The 18,543-nt window shown below is 38.7% G+C and overlaps 5 protein-coding genes across 5 annotated transcripts; all 5 read right to left on the bottom strand.

Moving 5' to 3' along the window:
- Positions 1–2,486: 2,486 nt before the first annotated feature.
- Positions 2,487–4,322, bottom strand: LOC115161510 (gamma-crystallin M2). Its single transcript, XM_029712485.1, has 4 exons — positions 4,123–4,322; positions 3,462–3,520; positions 3,077–3,319; positions 2,487–2,821 (listed from the first exon to the last, which is right to left on the bottom strand). Exons 2-4 carry the CDS (start codon positions 3,468–3,470, stop codon positions 2,549–2,551), a joined length of 525 nt encoding a protein of 174 aa, XP_029568345.1. The 5' UTR covers positions 3,471–3,520; positions 4,123–4,322; the 3' UTR covers positions 2,487–2,548.
- A 1,886-nt stretch (positions 4,323–6,208) lies between these two features.
- LOC115160919 (gamma-crystallin M2-like) lies at positions 6,209–7,942 on the bottom strand. Its single transcript, XM_029711449.1, has 3 exons — positions 7,811–7,942; positions 7,346–7,588; positions 6,209–6,765 (listed from the first exon to the last, which is right to left on the bottom strand). The coding sequence occupies exons 1-3, from the start codon at positions 7,823–7,825 to the stop codon at positions 6,490–6,492; spliced, it is 534 nt and encodes a 177-aa protein (XP_029567309.1). The 5' UTR covers positions 7,826–7,942; the 3' UTR covers positions 6,209–6,489.
- Positions 7,943–8,695: 753 nt separating this feature from the next.
- LOC115160918 (gamma-crystallin S-1-like) lies at positions 8,696–10,662 on the bottom strand. Its single transcript, XM_029711448.1, has 3 exons — positions 10,566–10,662; positions 10,069–10,311; positions 8,696–9,553 (listed from the first exon to the last, which is right to left on the bottom strand). Exons 1-3 carry the CDS (start codon positions 10,653–10,655, stop codon positions 9,281–9,283), a joined length of 606 nt encoding a protein of 201 aa, XP_029567308.1. The 5' UTR covers positions 10,656–10,662; the 3' UTR covers positions 8,696–9,280.
- A 2,116-nt stretch (positions 10,663–12,778) lies between these two features.
- LOC115161509 (gamma-crystallin S-1-like) lies at positions 12,779–13,972 on the bottom strand. Its single transcript, XM_029712484.1, has 3 exons — positions 13,910–13,972; positions 13,447–13,689; positions 12,779–13,126 (listed from the first exon to the last, which is right to left on the bottom strand). The coding sequence occupies exons 1-3, from the start codon at positions 13,919–13,921 to the stop codon at positions 12,854–12,856; spliced, it is 528 nt and encodes a 175-aa protein (XP_029568344.1). The 5' UTR covers positions 13,922–13,972; the 3' UTR covers positions 12,779–12,853.
- A 1,260-nt stretch (positions 13,973–15,232) lies between these two features.
- Positions 15,233–18,010, bottom strand: LOC115160915 (gamma-crystallin M2-like). Its single transcript, XM_029711446.1, has 4 exons — positions 17,740–18,010; positions 17,145–17,219; positions 16,100–16,342; positions 15,233–15,691 (listed from the first exon to the last, which is right to left on the bottom strand). Exons 2-4 carry the CDS (start codon positions 17,160–17,162, stop codon positions 15,416–15,418), a joined length of 537 nt encoding a protein of 178 aa, XP_029567306.1. The 5' UTR covers positions 17,163–17,219; positions 17,740–18,010; the 3' UTR covers positions 15,233–15,415.
- Between the last annotated feature and the right edge of the window lie 533 nt (positions 18,011–18,543).

Raw genomic sequence — 18,543 nt, 5'->3', positions numbered from 1 at the left:
GTGTATTGCTTTTATGCAAACGTTTTAATATTCACATGAAAGTCTTTCGTCAATTGGTTGGAAACCTTGCTAGTAACTTACTCATGTCACTTTCATTTAATGCAAGCTGGGTTATTCTATAGAACTGGTGCAAATTGGGTTTGGAAAAAAATTCGCATTTGTATCCTATTTTTGCCTAACTTTCAACACACGTCTTCCAACATAAGTACACTGAGTATACCAGACATTAGGAACACCTTCCTAATATTGAGTTACACACCACCCTCACAGGGATGCTGGCCCATGTTGACTCCAATACTTCCCACAGTTGTGTCAAGTTGGTTGGATGTTCTTTGGGTGGTGGACTATTCTTGATAAAAAAAAAGTGATACTGTTGAGCGTGAAAAACCAAGCAGTGTTGCAGTTCTTACCAGAAACCGGTGCGCCTGGCACCTACTACCATACTTTTGTCTTGCCCATTTACCCTCTGAATGGCTCACACACAATCCATGTCTCAATCCATGTCTACACTGATTGAAGTGGATTTTTCAAGTGACATCAATAAGGGATCATAGCTTTTACCTGGATCCACCTGGTTAGTCTATGTCATGGAAAGAGCAGGTGTTCTTGAAGTTTTGTATAGTCAGTGTATATACTATTCACACACTTTGTTTGTTTTGCATATTTTAAATATTTTCCAGAATTCCTAATCCATCCCACTCAATTGTTTACTACCGAAACAGTGGGAAAAGTTGCAATAAAGGGAGACCCATGCATAGGGTGATCATTTAGATTTTCAAAACCTTTAAATTGAATTTAGAGAAATATCATCTATATTGTTTTCTGTAAAATGTTCAGTGTTGACTGTATGAATCTGAAACTTGTTGATTGATTGAATTACTTATGCATCTTATCAATTATGTTGTTAGATGTTTAAATGATCACTTTACCTATCTTTATTTGGCAAAATAGCATGTGTTTCTGTGTCATGTCAGTCATAGAGATAAATGACGGGCTCTAGATAGATAGTCTTAGCATAGACATTACCATAGAGGGCTTCCACTATTTAAAAGTAATCAACTGGGTGAGAATTCCTATGGGTTGGGAGTGAATAAAAGTTTACATTTGAGTAATTTAGCAGACACTCTTATCCAGAGCAATTTACAGAAGCAGTTAGGGTAAAGTGCCTTGCTCAAGGGCACATTGACAGATTTTTCACCTAATTGGCTCGGGGATTTGAACCAGCAACGTTTCAGTTTCTGGCCCAACTCTCTTAACCGCTAGGCTACCAGCCAATGACTAAAGATTATCTTCTTCAAATTGGGTTGCCTATCGTTTGTAAACCAAAGACAATGGTAATATCCAGCCAAGACCAAGATTTATACCCGGACATTGGTCCCTATGAGCAAGACCCAGTGAGTTGAGACTATGACAGTTTAAAGACTGAATTTGCGACTGCAATTTGCACCACTTACGACTGCAATTTGCACCACTTCTGGAGAATCACCTATATATGTGGCTATGCACATATGTATTTGTATTTAATCCAATAATTAATTCAATACTGATTACTAAAGTTATATAATACTGATTTCTAATTTTGTTGAGACCAGAATAAAAGTTATTTATCTTACAATTACCTCATATAAATGTTCTAACATTTGGCAAACCCTTTTACGATGCATCAAACATTTTAGTCCACCAGTGACAGGATCAATAATGGTTGAGGATTCATTTGATATTATTTAGTTCTGATTGAAGTGATAACTCAACTGATATCATGTAATAACTCAACTCGTGTTAATGATAATGATGGTTTAGATTTTTTGTTAGGCCTTTTTATACATAACTGTGTCACAAAGTCTTTTGCAGGACATCAAATCTTTACTGTTGTTTAAGATTATTTTCTATATTTTTGCAGAAGTGTGGGCTTATTTGTATGTGAAATACATTATTAATTTTATACTGTACTGGAAGTCTGTATTTGAATGTATATTAACTTACATGAAGAAGCCATTATAACTGTTTCTAAATATGATTAAATGCTTTACAAATGAGTATATATGCTTAGGAATTGTACTACTTGTAATGAGTAATGAAATACTTATTTATTCATATTTTCTTAATGCTGTGGTGTTCAACTTTAGATTCAATATTTTCTGAGGTATGCTTACTTTCTTCTTAATGGTGTTTCATTCAAAACATGATGTTGTCCTGCCTCCTTAGATAGCCACTTATGGTAGCTAAGGCCATTTGATTTTAGTGTCCAAAAGTCTAGTAGTCTGAAAACAATCTAATTGGTCAATACTGTAGAGAGAATTAAGTGGTATTTGATAATTGTTTGCACAAGTAATGACCTGACTTTGATTGAATAATTATTGAATATGGTAGTGTCATTTTATACGAACTTATGAGAAACCACAAAAACACAGTGAACATTTAATGAGTATTAGTTATTTAAATAATTAATATTTAAACAAGTCAAATATCATTCATACACAAAGGGGTTAAAAATGTAACCATTTTAATAACTAAGCATGTATTTACAGCAAGTGCTTGAGCAGGATGGCTAAAAGTCAGTGACCCGTCTAAAGGAGCCTACAATGGCGCAGGTGGCGCACCATTCACGGTATCTTCTGTACTCTCCGGCTCTTAGGAAGTACTGTCGGCCCCGGTAGTTGGGATACTCGTAGAAGATCCAGAAGCCGTTCATGATATTACAGGAGTAGACGTGGCGGTGGTGGAAACGATCAGACACACAGGGACAGTCATCCATGAACTCCATCATGTGACCGCTGAAGTCGGCCTTCTCGTAGATTCGCATCCTATATGAACCCCGGTACTGTGGAACAACAACAAGAACAATCAAAATGGCATAAAGTGGATACTGAACAGAGAGTAGATGGACATTATAATGGCAAGAAAAAACATTTCCTGGATAATTCCAGGAAGTTCATAAATCTAAAGCATAAACAGAGATAATTTGAGAGTGATAAATGATGTTCTTATCCTTGCTCCAACTCTCTTGTTTGGAAAGTAATCTTCAGGTTCCTTTCGTTGCTTCAGTAAAGCTTTCACATATCCGGTCAGAACTTACCATTGGAATCATACGGCATGATCGGATACAGCTACTGAAGCCCATCCAACGCTGGTAATCAGGATATTCTCCCCTTCTCATGTAATACTGGTGGCCCATGTAGTTGGGGCGCTCATAGATCATAAAACAGCCACTCTCCACCCTGATGGAGTTACAGCGGCTGAAGTAGGAGTGCAGGTCTGTGCAGTCATTGCTGCACTCATAACTACGACCTTGGAAGTTCCTGTCCTCGTAAAATGTAATCTGCAAATCAAGAAAATCCAATGATAAGTTTCACTTTGGGCTGCCATGGGTGGTGGGAAAATATACTGAACACATTATAGAGCAGAGAAGAGAGTAAAACGGTCAGAGTTTACAGTTCATTAGCACAGGGGAAAAGTCCTACCTTGCCCATGGTCTCCGTTGGAGAGATTCCACATGTTTTCAGAGCTTTTTATACTACCTCTTGACAAACAAAGTATTGTTATTCAAATGCTCACATAGTTATAATTCAGGGTACTGGCACATGTTTACCTTTTTGTTGTAGCACAACATTGGGTGAGAAATATGGATTTGTATTTGGGGAAAAAAAGGATAAATAATTACTGGTTTGGTGCTTTGACATGCATAGACAAAAGAAAAGACTAGTATGGTATCCACACATCCAATGGACAATAGGTACAGAACAACATGGAACAGCCCTTTAGCATTAAATATGTTGCCCAAAGAGGTAGCCATTCACTCTCTCTTCTCGTCTGCATTTGCAACCCATTTTATGCAAATGAGTACATTTAGAAAGATTGCATCTTGCGTGCAACACACAGACTATTTACAGTACATCATGTGTGAATATTCAATGTGTCATGGGCTACTTACTGTACATTAATCACAACCCCAAAATGATTAGGAACAGAATATTGCTATATCTACATTATTACCAAACACTACCACCGCCTTTACCATTACTAGTACACCTCTCCTCCCTGTAGTTAAAACAATTCAAAAGTGAGTTTTAACAAATTTTTCCCGCATTCTAGCAATTGTTTTCATACCATAGCATAACTTACCATATCCACTGCCAAGGACAGTCCAAAACCTCTTTCTTACTGGCCCTGCTTAGCTACGCTCTTCCCATGACCATCCTTGACTAATTGCAGCTTGCTTTTATCCAGTAAACAAGCCATTTGTTTGTGTCATTCCTTTATCCCCAGAAATACCAATCACCTCTCTGTTTCAATTTAAGCATAAAAGTAAACAATGACACTGTGCTGGAAAGCAAAATGTAATTTCATGAACATTACACAGGTCTCTAGTCAACGGTAGTTGGCTATGCTGTAGGCTTATGTCAATAACAGCCAAGTAATGAATCTGGGAAGCAAAGGTTGATATAATGTAGTTTGTTTTTTATGACAGGCGATGTATAAAACTACTTATTATTTTGACAGGCTGATGGAAAACTAACTGAAATGCCACATTTGCCCGACAATACGTTTAAGAAACACCTTAATCGCAAAGTACTTGTGACATCCAGTCAAAAACATTGAATCGTCCATAAATGCTCATTGTTGTTCCATAGAAGGCATGAAGGTTCCACCATGAAATTGGTGAATGTTAGAGCCTTGTATTTCACAACTTTATATAAGAACTGTCTTGTAATGTGAAAGGTGATGTGAAATAGGGTATAACAAATGTCTGGCTTTAGTGTAAACCCAGTGGCCAAAGCTGATTGAAATGCAGCCATTGGACTAGTTGTAATCTAGTTGTAATGTCATTGTAACCTGTTTTGCCCACTACGAAGGGTCCAGTTGTACCTCACAACCCCCAGAGACTAGAAGAGTGTCTAGTTATTGGCCATGCTTTGTTGTCGTCTATAGTTAGTTCATGTGCCCATGCAGAACTGCTGTATCATTCAGAGACTGGGTTCATGCACTGAACAACGAAGTAGTAACTTTTCCATCTCACTTCATGAAGCATCCCAGGACATTAGTGGTGCCGGTTGAACATAGATGATCATGTGACCTGTAAATGTCTTATCCATGACATTACTCTTGGAACTTTTACATGAACATTGTTATCAGAATCTGTCTTGTCTTACCCCACAACTTACTGCTTTATTACTTGGCTGTTAAACACAAGATTACTTTATGTTGAGGGGGTAAAGTAAAGTGTGTCAAGTTGTGACATGATGTGGTACCACTACGAAGACTGTGGTAAGTGGAGCAGAGAGTCAGTTAGGTTTATTGGCATGTTAAGGAATTCTCAAGACGTTTAACACACACTGACCAAGACAAAATGCAGCTTAAGAAATATTGCCCTTAGAAATATTGAAATAATTGTATTTTAGAAATATTGTTGGTTATAGTACATAGCTCATTAAACTCAGCATCTAACCAGGGAATGATCCAGTATCCTTTCCGTGGTTTTGTTCTAACTTTATTATCAATGTTGTTATATATTTGTATCTTTCTATTATTTGAAAGGTGCATTCTTGTAAACAAGCTGCATTCATATATAATGAAATATGACATGTAAATAAGATCCAAGGAATAAGTAAGACCAAAACGACCTTGTAAAAATCTGATTCTTCTCGTTTAACTGTAGCAGGTACAGAGAAAGCAAGGGAAGTGATTAACAGGTATTTGAATTATGGTTTGTACAATTAGTAAACATATTTACATGATGTTCATCAATACATTTTTATGATCCGTAATAATAATTGTATATGATTTAGGCACAGTTAAAGTTTCAATTCCAGGAGGCCAATATCACTGCAACTATATGAATGTAGGATTTACAGGGGCACTCATCATTACTGATGGGATGCCTCAAATTCACTACGCTCCCCAGTCAGCACCATTGTATACAGTTAGGATCATGGTATGGATAAATTCAGCCACAATACATGTACAGCTGGCTAATCCCTTATGGGGCACCGAACAGGGAGAGAGCGGATTCATGCTTTGTCTGCTTAACAGGCCAAAACACACTAGGCCAAAGTAAGAGCGAAAACTGTAACGAAATGTATTTTCTCACATATGGGGTTTGGTGATTAATCTCTACTTTTTGATATGAAAAAATATATATTCTAGTAATGATTAGGTGTTTTGATATGTACAAGGAACATTCATGGTTGTGGTGCTGTACTGATTTGTGTAGAGTTTAGATATCTACAGCCTACTGTAGAACAAGATAAATAATGTATCTCAAATGCTGTATCAAGAAGCGTATTTGGACTGCATGAAGAGGTTTTTTGAAATCAACAAACTTTGCATGAATTATCAGTGAGGGTTTCTAGCAATGGGGTTGAGTTCTGAGAAGATACCAATAACCTTCTCAAAGAGAAGTGGAAGACATAACACTGAGTTTTTTTGATTGCGAATCAAAGTTTATTGTGGACTAGAGTGACAGTTGATAGTTCAAAATGGAGCTTTAGTTCAGTTGAAGTCGGTTATCCTTCTGAGGGAGCCGATCTTGGGGCTCAATCCTCCCCAGTCGTTGAACCTCCTGTACTCGCCGGGCCTCACATAGTACTGCCTGCCCTTGTAGTTGGGCTGGTCGTACATCAGCCAGTGTCCGTCCATCACGTTGCAGGAGTTGATGTCAGACATACGGAAACGGTCCTGGACATTGGGGCAGTCGTCGCTCAGCTCGTTCATCTGGCCGCCCATGTCAGGACGATCGTACATTCTCATTCTGTACTGGCCACGGTGCTGTAACGGGATCAAACAGGTGTTACATAGTTATTAGACAGTAACTGCATAGTTATTACATAGTTACTGCATAGTTATTACATAGTTACTGCATAGTTATTAAATAGTTAAATAGTTGTTACATGGTTACTGTATGGTAAAATGTCTATATTTCTATATAATTTCTATATTTCTTACATTGAATTAAATATAATGGTGATTTTAGAGATAAACGTTGCTAAAGGCTTTAGTTGTGATTTAGATGTAGGTTATATTCAACAAATTTGTGACTGATTCATCTGATGGCAGCTTCATGTTATATGTAGGTAGCTTATTTATGCACAACCACTCTTTCAGAATTAATCAATAAAATACATGTAATACAATTGCAGAATTCAAATGTATCTGGTTATGACTTTGGCTCTGCTATAAAACAAAATGTATGCCATATATTTGCATAATTCATTGATAAACTGTTACTTTCCTTCAACCCACCGTACAACATGTTGGCCCTAGATGTATTACATGTATTACTTGTATTTGTGTTACTTGTATTTGTTTTACTTGTATTTGTATTACTTGTATTTCGAACCTCACTCACCATGGGGATCATACGGCAGGACCTGATGCAGTCGTTGATGCCAATCATTCGCTGGTTATCTGGGTACTCGCCCCTCCTCACAAAGTACTGGTTTCCCATGTAGTTGGGGCGCTCGTAGACCATGAAGCATCCGCTCTCAACCTTGATGGAGTTGCAGCGGTTGAAGTAGGAGTGCAGGTCGGCACAGTCGCTGCTGCACTCATGAGAGCGACCCTGGAAGTTCCTGTCTTCGTAAAAGATGATCTGCAACCAACCACATCACAGAACATCATTATCCCTAGAACAACAGGACTACTGTTGCTGAACTGCATGAGATCTGTCTGCTAAACTAGTAGCATTACTTTATGTATTTGTAGAAACTGTGCATGTAACATTTATTAAATACTATAAAATATTACTGTGAAACTGTTCCGTTTTAATGCATACAAATCTGGAAAGTTGTAAAACCATGGCCTTCTTCCTTACCTTTCCCATAGTCATGTTGGCGGTGGATGGGGGTGACGGCTCAATGCTCAATGTCCCTCAGTCCAGCACTGTCTTTTATAAAAAATAATCACACACACAGGGCAGCAGTGTGATTGCACAGCACAAAGTATTGTCATTCAAATATATCCCTCAGTCATAGTGTTTCAATGGTTGAGGTGGGTGAAAAAAATCTGTTTATGTATAGATGGCCGTGCGTAACCAGTTATTGTTCTCTCCCCCATGTTCATCACAATTCTCAGAAAACACTACTGTATACCAGACTGGCACAGTACACTGCACAGCATCAGCAAAACCTATCAACACCATATGAATTATACAGTGGTAGCCAGCTACATGTTAGAGAGCCAATACACGGCCATGAAATTAAAAAATACTAGTATTTCTTTGAACTTTTTAAGAATCCACTTAGCCTAGTTTATTCATATAATTCAATCTTTGTAAAAATAAATACATGGTAATTATCAATTTACAGTAGCATATGTGTTGTATACTGCATCTAATCAGAACGATGAACATGGCCCACATAAGACATAGATCTACCTTTACCAACATGGTCTTACCTGTCCTCGATATTGAGAAAACATCCATGGACACCTTTGCTTTATAATTCACTGTTTCATAAAGTCAAGGTTACAACGCATAGGGGCTGCAAATGAAAATAAGCTAGGTAGCTAAAATCTGGTGAAACATTTGTTTTGCATGGCCCCTGACAAATATATCAGTAAGATAAATAGTCAGTCAATAGAACGATCAGAATATGCATCTCTATAATAAACCCATATCTGGCAGATATTTTAATTGTGTTATATGCCATCTGGTAATTGTGGTGGGATTATTGAATAGTTAATTACTAGAATATTAGAGTTCCATGTTTCCATTTGTTTATTGTAGCACTGAGTCATTGGTCAAGAACAGAGCCAGAGACTTGCTACCATTTGCAGACTGAATGTGATCAAATGATATAGTCAGTAATCATCATTGATAAGTATTGGTCCATCATATACAAGTGTCAATATTACATCAAAGTGAAAATATTCAAAAAAAATTAAGAACCTGATCAGCTAAACATGCCATAACAACACAGGTATTTTAAAACTGTGAAGTGTGTATTGCATTGGTCCTCTTTGTTTTTGTTGAAGATATTCCAATTTAAAAGTATAATTTTTGCCCATAGGCTTTGTAATCAGTTGTCTCTCCTTGGAACTTCTTATATCCCGTCATGTCGTTGAGGTTCGTTCGACATCTTCTCTGATTTCATTTTCACCTTCTCTATACTTTTATGTTTGTGTTTTATACCAGTAACAGGAAATTAGATGATCCATTAACGTGAAGTGAGGGTGGGGTGTCCAATCTCTTGACTTGAGTGATTGAGTTATTGTCCCACCATGAGTCCTAGCTATCCGCAGAGATGCTAGCCACATCGTCCAATTAATTGATAGGAGGGTATGTTTAGTAGTCCATGATTCGTCGAATAGAACCCACTCTGGCACTCCTGCCGCCCCATTCGCTGAATCTCCTGTAATACCCAGGCTTTATAAGGTACATCCTTCCCCCGTAGTTTTGGTGCTCGTAGAACAGCCAGTTTCCTCCTATCACATTGCAAGAGAAAATGTCATTGATGTGGAAACGATCCATGACACTGGGACAGTCATCCACCAGATCCATTATCTGCCCACCATACTCTATTCTCTCAAAGAGACGCATGTTGTAGGATCCAGGCACCTGTTATTGATTTGAGAAGGTGAAAAAAGACATTATAATTGTGCCATCTTAGAACTTCTATCTTTATCTGATAATCAGAGGAGCATTACAAATCCTTATGGTTACACACCCCCACCCCTACACACACACACCTGCACCGACTTGTTACAAATGTATTAAGTGACATTTAATCACAAGATTGAAAACCCTTCAAGAATTTAGTAATGATCTCTCAGGTTCATGTTAACGCAGAATTCCACACTTTATCATTTGCATAATTTATGCCCAAAATTAGATTGCTCCAAGTTTACTTTTTGAGAGTGAAATATATATAGATTCCACTATACATAGATCTGAACAAACTTTTATAGCGAGTGTACTATTTGTACTAAAAAATAAACATAGAATACAAGCAAATGTTTTGCTTTTATTTCAAGAAAAAGTTAACTGGAGCAATACACCTTCATTAACTTTTGATAAACTGTTCATGAATAATTTAATTTTTGTCATGGCAGTCATACAAACCGAGAGCTCACCGAGGAGATGATGTGGCATGAGTTGATGTTGTCATTTGTTCCCATCCAACGACTGTAGTCAGGATACTCTCCTCGACACAGGTAGTATTGGTGGCCAGTGTAGTTGGGCTTCTCATAGATCATGAAGCATCCACATGTCACCTTGATGGAGTTGCACCGGCTGAGAAGGCCGAGCATGTCTGTGCAGTCACCATTGCATTCAAAGTGACGGCCCCCATAGTCCTTGTCTTCGTAGAAGATGATCTAGGCATAAAGTTTACATCATGTTGTTAATATTCATAAAGACAGAACATTGAAGATTGATCAATGATTAATACAAAGATTAATTGATCAAGGATAAGCTTAATCCTTTCAATTCTAATCAATGGTGGTACAAGAATACAAGAACACAAAAACACCCACATGAATTCAATGGGAATGCCTGAAATTGATATTGCCATCAACACCCTTTTTACTATTCTACTCTGTGATCCCTCATAGCTGTTTCGAAGGTTTACCTTCCCCATGGTAGCTGGGCTTGTTGTGCCTTGTCGGTGTGGTCTGCCCAGCCCTTTGAAGACTCCACCTGTCACATATATAGTGAACATGAATTGCAGACTCTGCATGTGCCATTCATATTGTAATACCCAGTGGTCTTTTGCACATAGTGTCATTGTGTCGTCCTGAAGAGGTCAAAGGGGAGGAGAAAAGGTTGGGAACACTTTTTTCCCAAATGGACAGGTTATGGTAGCATTTGGCTATGACCAAGAGATTTATTTTGTATGTACTCAAACATGGCAATGCATGACAAGGTATCCATTGGTTGGTTTGGTAATTGTAGCTCCTGCAGTGTTTCTTTCTTTTAGATTTCGTGCCAGTCATTAGTTATAATTATTTGAAGTTATTCACTCTTTATGAAATATACATTTCTCTATTAAAAATATTATGTTATTCAATGTATTTTTGTGAATATTTCATGAATTACACATTTTGTAATCAAAACCATTACACTAAGTAAACCCAGGGTATGGACACCTCTTTGTCAAAATGTTTTAATGATAGACTAGAGAGGTTAATCCTATAGTGAATATCCCATACATCTTACCATGATTTAACGAGACAATAATACAATAAGTGGGATTCACACAAGGAAAGATTTGGCTGTTTTGTCTTTTTCACCTTTTTTTATGTTTCTGCTTTTCTTCCAATTGAAATGGGATGTGCTTTCCAATGTCTCCATTCTACATAACTATACTTTCATGAATGGGTTTAACTGAACCATTTGGGATGGGTGGAATCTATCACACATGTTTTTTTTCAGTATATAGTACATGACAGTATAGATCTTTTCAGGATATAGTATATGACAGTATAGGTTTTTTCAGGATATACTATTTGACAGTATAGATTTTTTTCAGTATATAGTATATGACAGTGTAGATTTTTTTCTCCAGTATACAGTATATGACAGTATAGGTTTTTTCAGTATAGGTAATAAAAAAATGTATTTGTATGTATATTATTATCTGTACTTGGTATTATTTTGCCGCCCTCAGTATAGAAATAGGACTACAGTGGGAGATCCTATTTTAAATGCAGTTACAAAAATCCCAAATTGTCTGTCTATGTAGCTTGGCACTTAAAATACATTATTTAATGTTGTATTTTCTTCAATTAAATGTAATTATTAAATATTTATACATTGCTTCTACACCTGCATTGCTTGCTGTTTGGGGTTTTAGGCTGGGTTTCTGTACAGCACTTTGAGATATCAGCTGATGTAAGAAGGGCTATATAAATAAATTTGATTTGATTTGATTTTGTTAAATATGAAGACTAAAGATTGATGGTGAAATTTAAATACAAGTGATGTATGTTTACAAATGCATGTGTCAAAATATAAACTTGATGTAAGTGACATTTGTATGATATTTGAAAAGTATTTGAATTATTGTTTCATTTATATAGGATAGTATGCTTCCAATCAAATCCTTCACCCTATCTTTACTATCTATACATACCTCTGATTTCTTTGTTTGATTCAGTTATTTGTAAGACATTGTTCTTATATGTACTATTCTCCAGCATAACATGTTCTCCAATAGCATGACAACACAACTCGCTACTAGGTAGTATGTAATCAGACATATGAGCATACAAAATTGACTAACTATCATAGTTTATGCATAGACAACATAGTTCTGGCCCTTCAACTATTTAGCTCTGTAGGCTTCACATATCTGTAGCCTTGGCCTCCAGTGGAAGCAGGGAGGTCCTGACGTCTATGAGGCCCAGTAGAGACAGCCACATAGTACCTTTTACTTTAGAAAGAGCTTTATGAATGCATTTTTCTGTGGATGTGTAACTCTGCGCAGCAGCCATAAATGCACAATATCGAGTATAGTATGTTAATTCCATTAAGGAGAATAAACTTTTCAGTTAAATGGCCTTTTTCTCATAAATCACTGGCCTTTAGACCGCTTTGAGCTTTGAAACTTGTTTGTTTGGTTAACACTAAACAGTAATGAGTGTAGAGCATGAATGATCCAGTACAGTATAATAGAGATCACGCTTTGACTCCTGTCTGATCAATGTCAATACTGCAATAGCTTTATTGATCCCTCTAAGCAGAGCGAGGATGTCGGGTATCGTGGTGCCACTCCTGCTGCTAACATCCACACTGGAGAGCAGGACTGCAATGCTCAGAGAGCAAGAACAAAACTGAAAACACTTGAGCACTGACACCATTTTATTCAGTGTGTGAAACAAGGCATAAAGTAGACATTTTACAAGAGCCCTTCCTTCTTTAGAGGTCCATAATGCGCCTGATTGAGCCAATCTTGGAGCTCATGCCTCCCCAGTCGTTGTATCTACGGTACTGGCCGGGCCTCAGGTAGTAGTGGCGTCCTCTATAGTTGGCCTGGTCGTATATCAGCCAGTGGCCGTCCATCACGTTGCAGGAGTTGAAGTCGGACATACGGAAACGGTCCATACAGTTGGGGCAGTCATCATCCAGCTCCATCATCTGGCCTCCCATGTCAGAGCGGTCGTACAGCCTCATCCTGAAGTTACCACGGTGCTGGAGGGGACAGAAAAGAAAACAGGGTTATATTCCATGATCATCTGTGTTCTACATAAACTTTTCTTTATTGTTAATTAACACGTCAATACAAAAACGACTATTTAGATGCTCACAGAAAGGCTAGCAATCTAACTGATTTAAGGAACTGAAGATTGATTAGGTAATTGTTCGATGATTAACTACTAAGGATAACATGATACACCCCCCATAGTTGGCTTGGTGATATACTATGATCAAAACCTAGATTATGTGTAAGTACTCTCAAATACACAGATCATATGTGTTTGAGAAATAATGGTATGGGACAGTTCCTTTACCATGGGGATCATGCGGCAGGACTTGACACACTCGTTCATTCCCATCATGCGCATGTAGTCGGAGTAATCTCCCTTCCTCAGGAAGTGCTGGTGTCCCATGAAGTTGGGGCGCTCGTAGATCATGAACATACCGCTCACCACCCTGATGGATTGGCAGCGGCTGAACATGGAGTGAAGATCAGCGCAGTCACTCATGCACTCATGGTGACGGCCACCGAAGTTCTTGTCCTCGTAGAAGATAATCTGATGGAAGAACAGGGATCATATTTGAAGTAGCATTAATAAGAAAATCTATGGAAAAACAACAAAGTAAAGATGTAATATAGGCAGCCTACAGATATACTGTATAATGAAATTAGTCTAAATAACAACATATGTGGTTGTATGATTAAATATACAATGTGTTTGTATGTGTGCTTGTATATTTAGATTCTGTAAATGTAAAATGGCCTAAAATACAAACCTTTCCCATCATATTTGCGTCTGGTTGGTGAACTGCTCGTTCTGCTTGCTGTGCTGGTGGCCAATGAGGTGGCTTATCTTTATATACATTCCCCTAGGGGGAAAGGTAACACTGCATGTGTTGTTATTCAAATCAGTCATGCCAGCATGTCAGCACAAACACAACATACAGGAGTTTTGCTACTCTTGTCCAACCATGGTGATGGCTGTGTTCACATCCTAGCGTCCAGAAAAAGCCACACACATCATTGACAGGCAGGCACTGGAAAGATCAATGATCTGATGCTAGTCAGAGAAAGTACCACAATTGCTAAACCAGACCCATGTTGGCAAGCAATTTAATGAATTGAAGTAATTTGCCGTCATATTTAATTTGATATTGTGCACTCAAATCATCACAAATGTATGCATTTCAATCACTTGAGGTTGATGGACTAAGTGTTGATATATATTATAGCTATACTTTGTTGGTATAGTCAAAGTACTTCATAACGATCTTATAAAACAATTTGATCTGTGATTGTGCATGTTTAGTTGGGTGGTACGCTGTTTGATACATCTGATAGCCATTTCATGTATATGATGAGTATACAGTTCTCTTTACAGGAAGATACCAAATACGCGTTGCTATGATGTGTTACAGATACATAGTAGGATCCTTTCAAAACAATAAAAACTCACACATGAAATTCCATGCTTTTGTGTGTGGCCCATTTTTCCGATTGGGAGCATTGCCAACGTGGTATGTTTTTAACAGTGTAATCCTGTGTTGCCCTGTGTGGCACTATCTATGGCATATAACCCTGGGTGAACACATCTATAGGAGAGAGGCAGCCAATAGCACCCAGACCCCGCCCGCCATCCGTCCATCCACCCTTCTCTCTAAAGCTGTGCGGAAGAGTGCTGTGTCACTGTCTTCAGAGGAGTATGCAGACTTGATATTAGAATGGGCTGTAATCTATTGTATATGTCAGATTTGCATATTTTGTATATGCCATTAGCAAACCAATTGTTTTCCTCTTACTTTGATCTGAGAGAGAGCACACAACTTAAGGCTATATTATAGTCCTGAACCAAGGATTTAAATATACACTAGATCACTAATAGGGGTGCTGTGTTGAAGCCACAGTGCCTCCATCTTGGCACTCCCCAAACACTGTAAGTACACGATTTGCATATGAACTGGGTCCATATCAAACTGGTTCCCTTACTACTGGCCTATCACCAAACTGCATTTACAGTATGTGTGGCAGTGAATTGGTTTCAACTTCACCCAAACTGTTTAGCTAGCCTATTCAAAAAAACATCACAAGAAACATTCACAATAGATTAATTTATTCAGACTCATTCAGAGTTACCTTTGTAACTTAATAATGACCAAAGATCTATTTCAAATTCATAAAATATTTTGACACAGTCCTGTGTGTTAGAATAGGCATACTCTTCTATTGACAAGCCAGTGCCAACTAGAGACGAGCTGCGTTTAGGGAGGCAGAGGTGTTCTTATCTAAAACTCGGTGATCCTACGGAAGGAGCCAGTGGTGGCGCATGTGGCGCCCCAGTCACTAAACTTCCTGTACTCTCCAGGCCTCATGAAGTACTGCCGGCCGCGGTAGTTGGGGTGTTCGTAGAGGATCCAGTAGCCCTCCAGAACGTTACAGGAGTAGACGTCACGGCTGCGGAAGCGTTCCTGGACAGACTCACAGTCCTCGGCGAACTCCATCGTCTGGCCCTGGAAGTTGGGGCGTTCATAGATGCGCATGCGGTATGGGCCTCCGCTAGTCTGCAGGAAGGGAGATAGGAATCAGGGTGTTCAGGACATTCTAGATTCTTGCTGTATTGTCATATTGTGTTGCTCCATGTCATTCAATATAATAACCTTCATGTCCTACCAAGGAGATTCACCCACTCAATCAGGTTCTCATCACAGAACCTAGGAATTTGCTGTTTTTTTGTAAAGAAGAAACCCAAATGTGTTGCATTATCAACCTGCCCTCAGAATGGATTTGAACATTCATAACCACACATCATAACCACAGAAGGTAAACCCATTCACTCCCTAGGTAAAATATTCTACATTCAAAACTTTGTCATCGTTTGATTGATGTCTGAAATATTACTGAATGGAGTAGAAGCCTGGCAGGGTATCCAGGTAACACGGCAACACCTCAAAGACACTTAGGTTGCTCACATAGGAGAAGGTACGGCAGGAGCGGATGCTGTCATTGTATCCCATCCAGTGCTGGTACTCTGGGTACTCCCCTCTAGTCAGCACGTACTGATAGCCTGTGTAGTTGGGACGCTCATACAGCACCCAGCAGCCGCTATCTACCTTGATGGAGTTACAGCGGCTGAAATGGGGGTGCATGTCAGCGCAGTCTGCATCGCACTCATAAGAGCGCCCCTGGAAGTTGCTGTCCTCGTAGAAAGTTATCTGTAGTCGAAATGGGAGGCAGGAGAGCACACAACTTAAGACTGTAGTATACACCTGAACCAATTGTTTTTATATTCACTAGATCATTGATAGGGGGCGCTGTGTTGAAGCCACAGTGCCTCCATTTTGGCACTCCCCCACCATTGTAAAAAATCTATGGAAGCTATAGAATGCATTTATTGTCTACATTTGTTTTTGCCACATTTATTCCATTACAGGCACCTTAATGCATAGTTTGAAATTATATTATGTGAGCTAAACATAAAAATACAAGTATAATTTTTTTAGATTACTAATGTTACTGTCCACACTACAACAAAAAATACTTAAATACATGTCATTTTGTCCTTGAAACATTTAATTGAAATACTGTGGAATTCCATTCATTCCTATGGAGGACTGCTCTCCTGGGGAGTGCCAATATGGCCAACAGGTAGCTTCAAACCCTCTCATTGGCCAATATATAGAATCAGCAATCCAGGGATTATATACTTCATGGTCCTGAACCCCACAAAGGACTCAACTGTCATATGTTGTTAAATGCATGCATATGATTTGTGTCATTTCCTCTGTCTAATCAACATCACCAATTTCAACACAATGCCAATGTTTCCTCACGTAATCAAAGTCTAGGTAATGACAATAAATGTGTGGCCTTACTGTCCTGTTCAGAGACAGTTAGACCCAGGGGCGCCATGCCGTAAATCCTGAGAATTTTGATTTAATGATTCATTATATGTAAAAAAAAATATATATATATATATATATACACACGTCTATTTTTCTGCATAATTAAGCATACCTCTTGAGCTGTCTGCATCCTCCTGATTGGTGGTTATTTTGTTTAAAGAAACTAAATATTCTTCTCTGCTCAAATCTGGGTAAAAGATTGAAAGTAATGTGAGTATTATTCAGTACATTTAGTTATTGGTTGCTTTTCTAAAGTATACCAATCTTGCCAGCAGGCATACCAGCTAAGATAGTTAAACAACCTAGCTACTCTAACTTGATTGATAGCCTGAAATGATTTCAGGGGTAGCTAGTTAAGAGGTTGGGAGTTTGGGAACCTATCTGGACAAGCTAAAGCCAACTTCTTACAATTGCTATGTGGCTAGTAGTAGCCTATTACAGAGAAAAAAACTAACAAACAAATGAAGTGCAGGCCTAATTGTTTTTAGCAGGACAAATCTGAGGGTGCACGTGCCCCTGTGCCCCCTATGGGCATGACGCCTTACTTTGACCTAATGTAGTTCTACTATGATGCATGTTTAGGCAGTGGGTTAAGTTGCAATGGGTTAGCAGAGGGCTGGGAGGAAGTCTACACTGGTTCGGCCCACTATCTTACAATGCAATATAGAGACAGATAGTGAAAGTGTCCCCTCCTCCCAAGGTCTTACCTTACTCATCCTGGTAAATCTCCCTGGAGCCCGTCCTCTACAGGAGTGATGGTCTGGCTCACCAGGCCCAGGGACCATTATATAAACCTCAATCGACGGATAGGCTGATCCCACTTTATTTGTTATTTTAATGACCAGGGATTTGGTGGCCTGGCTGCGCTGCCAAAAGTCTTGATCCTGGGCATACAGTAGAGATAAAAGCCCTGATTCATCAGTGCTAAAAGTCCTAGCGGGCACATTACTGACCAGATCTGACCCTCACTTTTTTTCTATGTCTAATCAGACTGTACACATTTATCCACTGATCCGCCAAAACAGGATTAATGTTTACCACACAGAATGTTCGACGCCATCACAAAGGCAAAGCAACCAAGTGTCTGTCTAACGACCTGGTGACAGAGAGGGTGAGATATGGGTTCATGTAGTCAGGGGTTAAAGTGGGGGAGCCCTATTTGGGGAGAGGGGTTCTCAACCTAACCCTCCGGCTCAACCCTAACTTCATTTCCACACACCGGCTCAATCCTAACCTGTAATTAAAACATTCTACAAATCATAAGTCAACACGGTAGGTTTGGCGCTATACTGTCATTTGATTGGGTCTCCAAATGTCATCCCTGCAAATTATAAGGCCATGTGACTGGTTTCACATTTGTCTCCAGCGATCACAAAGTAAAATATAGTAGATCTAAAACAATTGTTATTTACAATCTTCTTATCCAAACGGCTTACTAATTTACATAGCTTTTATCAATAGCTCTTATCAAAGTGTAAATTACCGTACATGGATAATTATGTTATTTCTAT

This window comes from Salmo trutta, chromosome 24 (genome assembly GCF_901001165.1).
Source record: "Salmo trutta chromosome 24, fSalTru1.1, whole genome shotgun sequence".
NCBI lineage: Eukaryota > Metazoa > Chordata > Actinopteri > Salmoniformes > Salmonidae > Salmo > Salmo trutta.
Note: the sequence above shows the minus strand (reverse complement) of the source record. Positions and strands in the feature narration are given on the sequence as shown.

Coding starts and splice junctions, on each gene's coding strand:
- LOC115161509 (XM_029712484.1), bottom strand. Junction 13,127..13,446: donor CCTGCCGCATGATCCCCATG/GTAAAGGAACTG, acceptor TGTCCCCTCCAG/CACCGTGGTAACTTCAGGAT.
- LOC115160919 (XM_029711449.1), bottom strand. Junction 6,766..7,345: donor CCTGCCGTATGATCCCCATG/GTGAGTGAGGTT, acceptor ATCCCGTTACAG/CACCGTGGCCAGTACAGAAT.
- LOC115160915 (XM_029711446.1), bottom strand. Junction 15,692..16,099: donor CCTGCCGTACCTTCTCCTAT/GTGAGCAACCTA, acceptor CCCTTCCTGCAG/ACTAGCGGAGGCCCATACCG.
- LOC115160918 (XM_029711448.1), bottom strand. CDS start 10,655: ATGTTCACTATATATGTGACAGGTGGAGTCTTCAAAGGGCTGGGCAGA. Junction 10,312..10,565: donor GCCCAGCTACCATGGGGAAG/GTAAACCTTCGA, acceptor CTTTATGCCTAG/ATCATCTTCTACGAAGACAA. Junction 9,554..10,068: donor CATGCCACATCATCTCCTCG/GTGAGCTCTCGG, acceptor AATCAATAACAG/GTGCCTGGATCCTACAACAT.
- LOC115161510 (XM_029712485.1), bottom strand. Junction 2,822..3,076: donor CATGCCGTATGATTCCAATG/GTAAGTTCTGAC, acceptor GTTGTTCCACAG/TACCGGGGTTCATATAGGAT.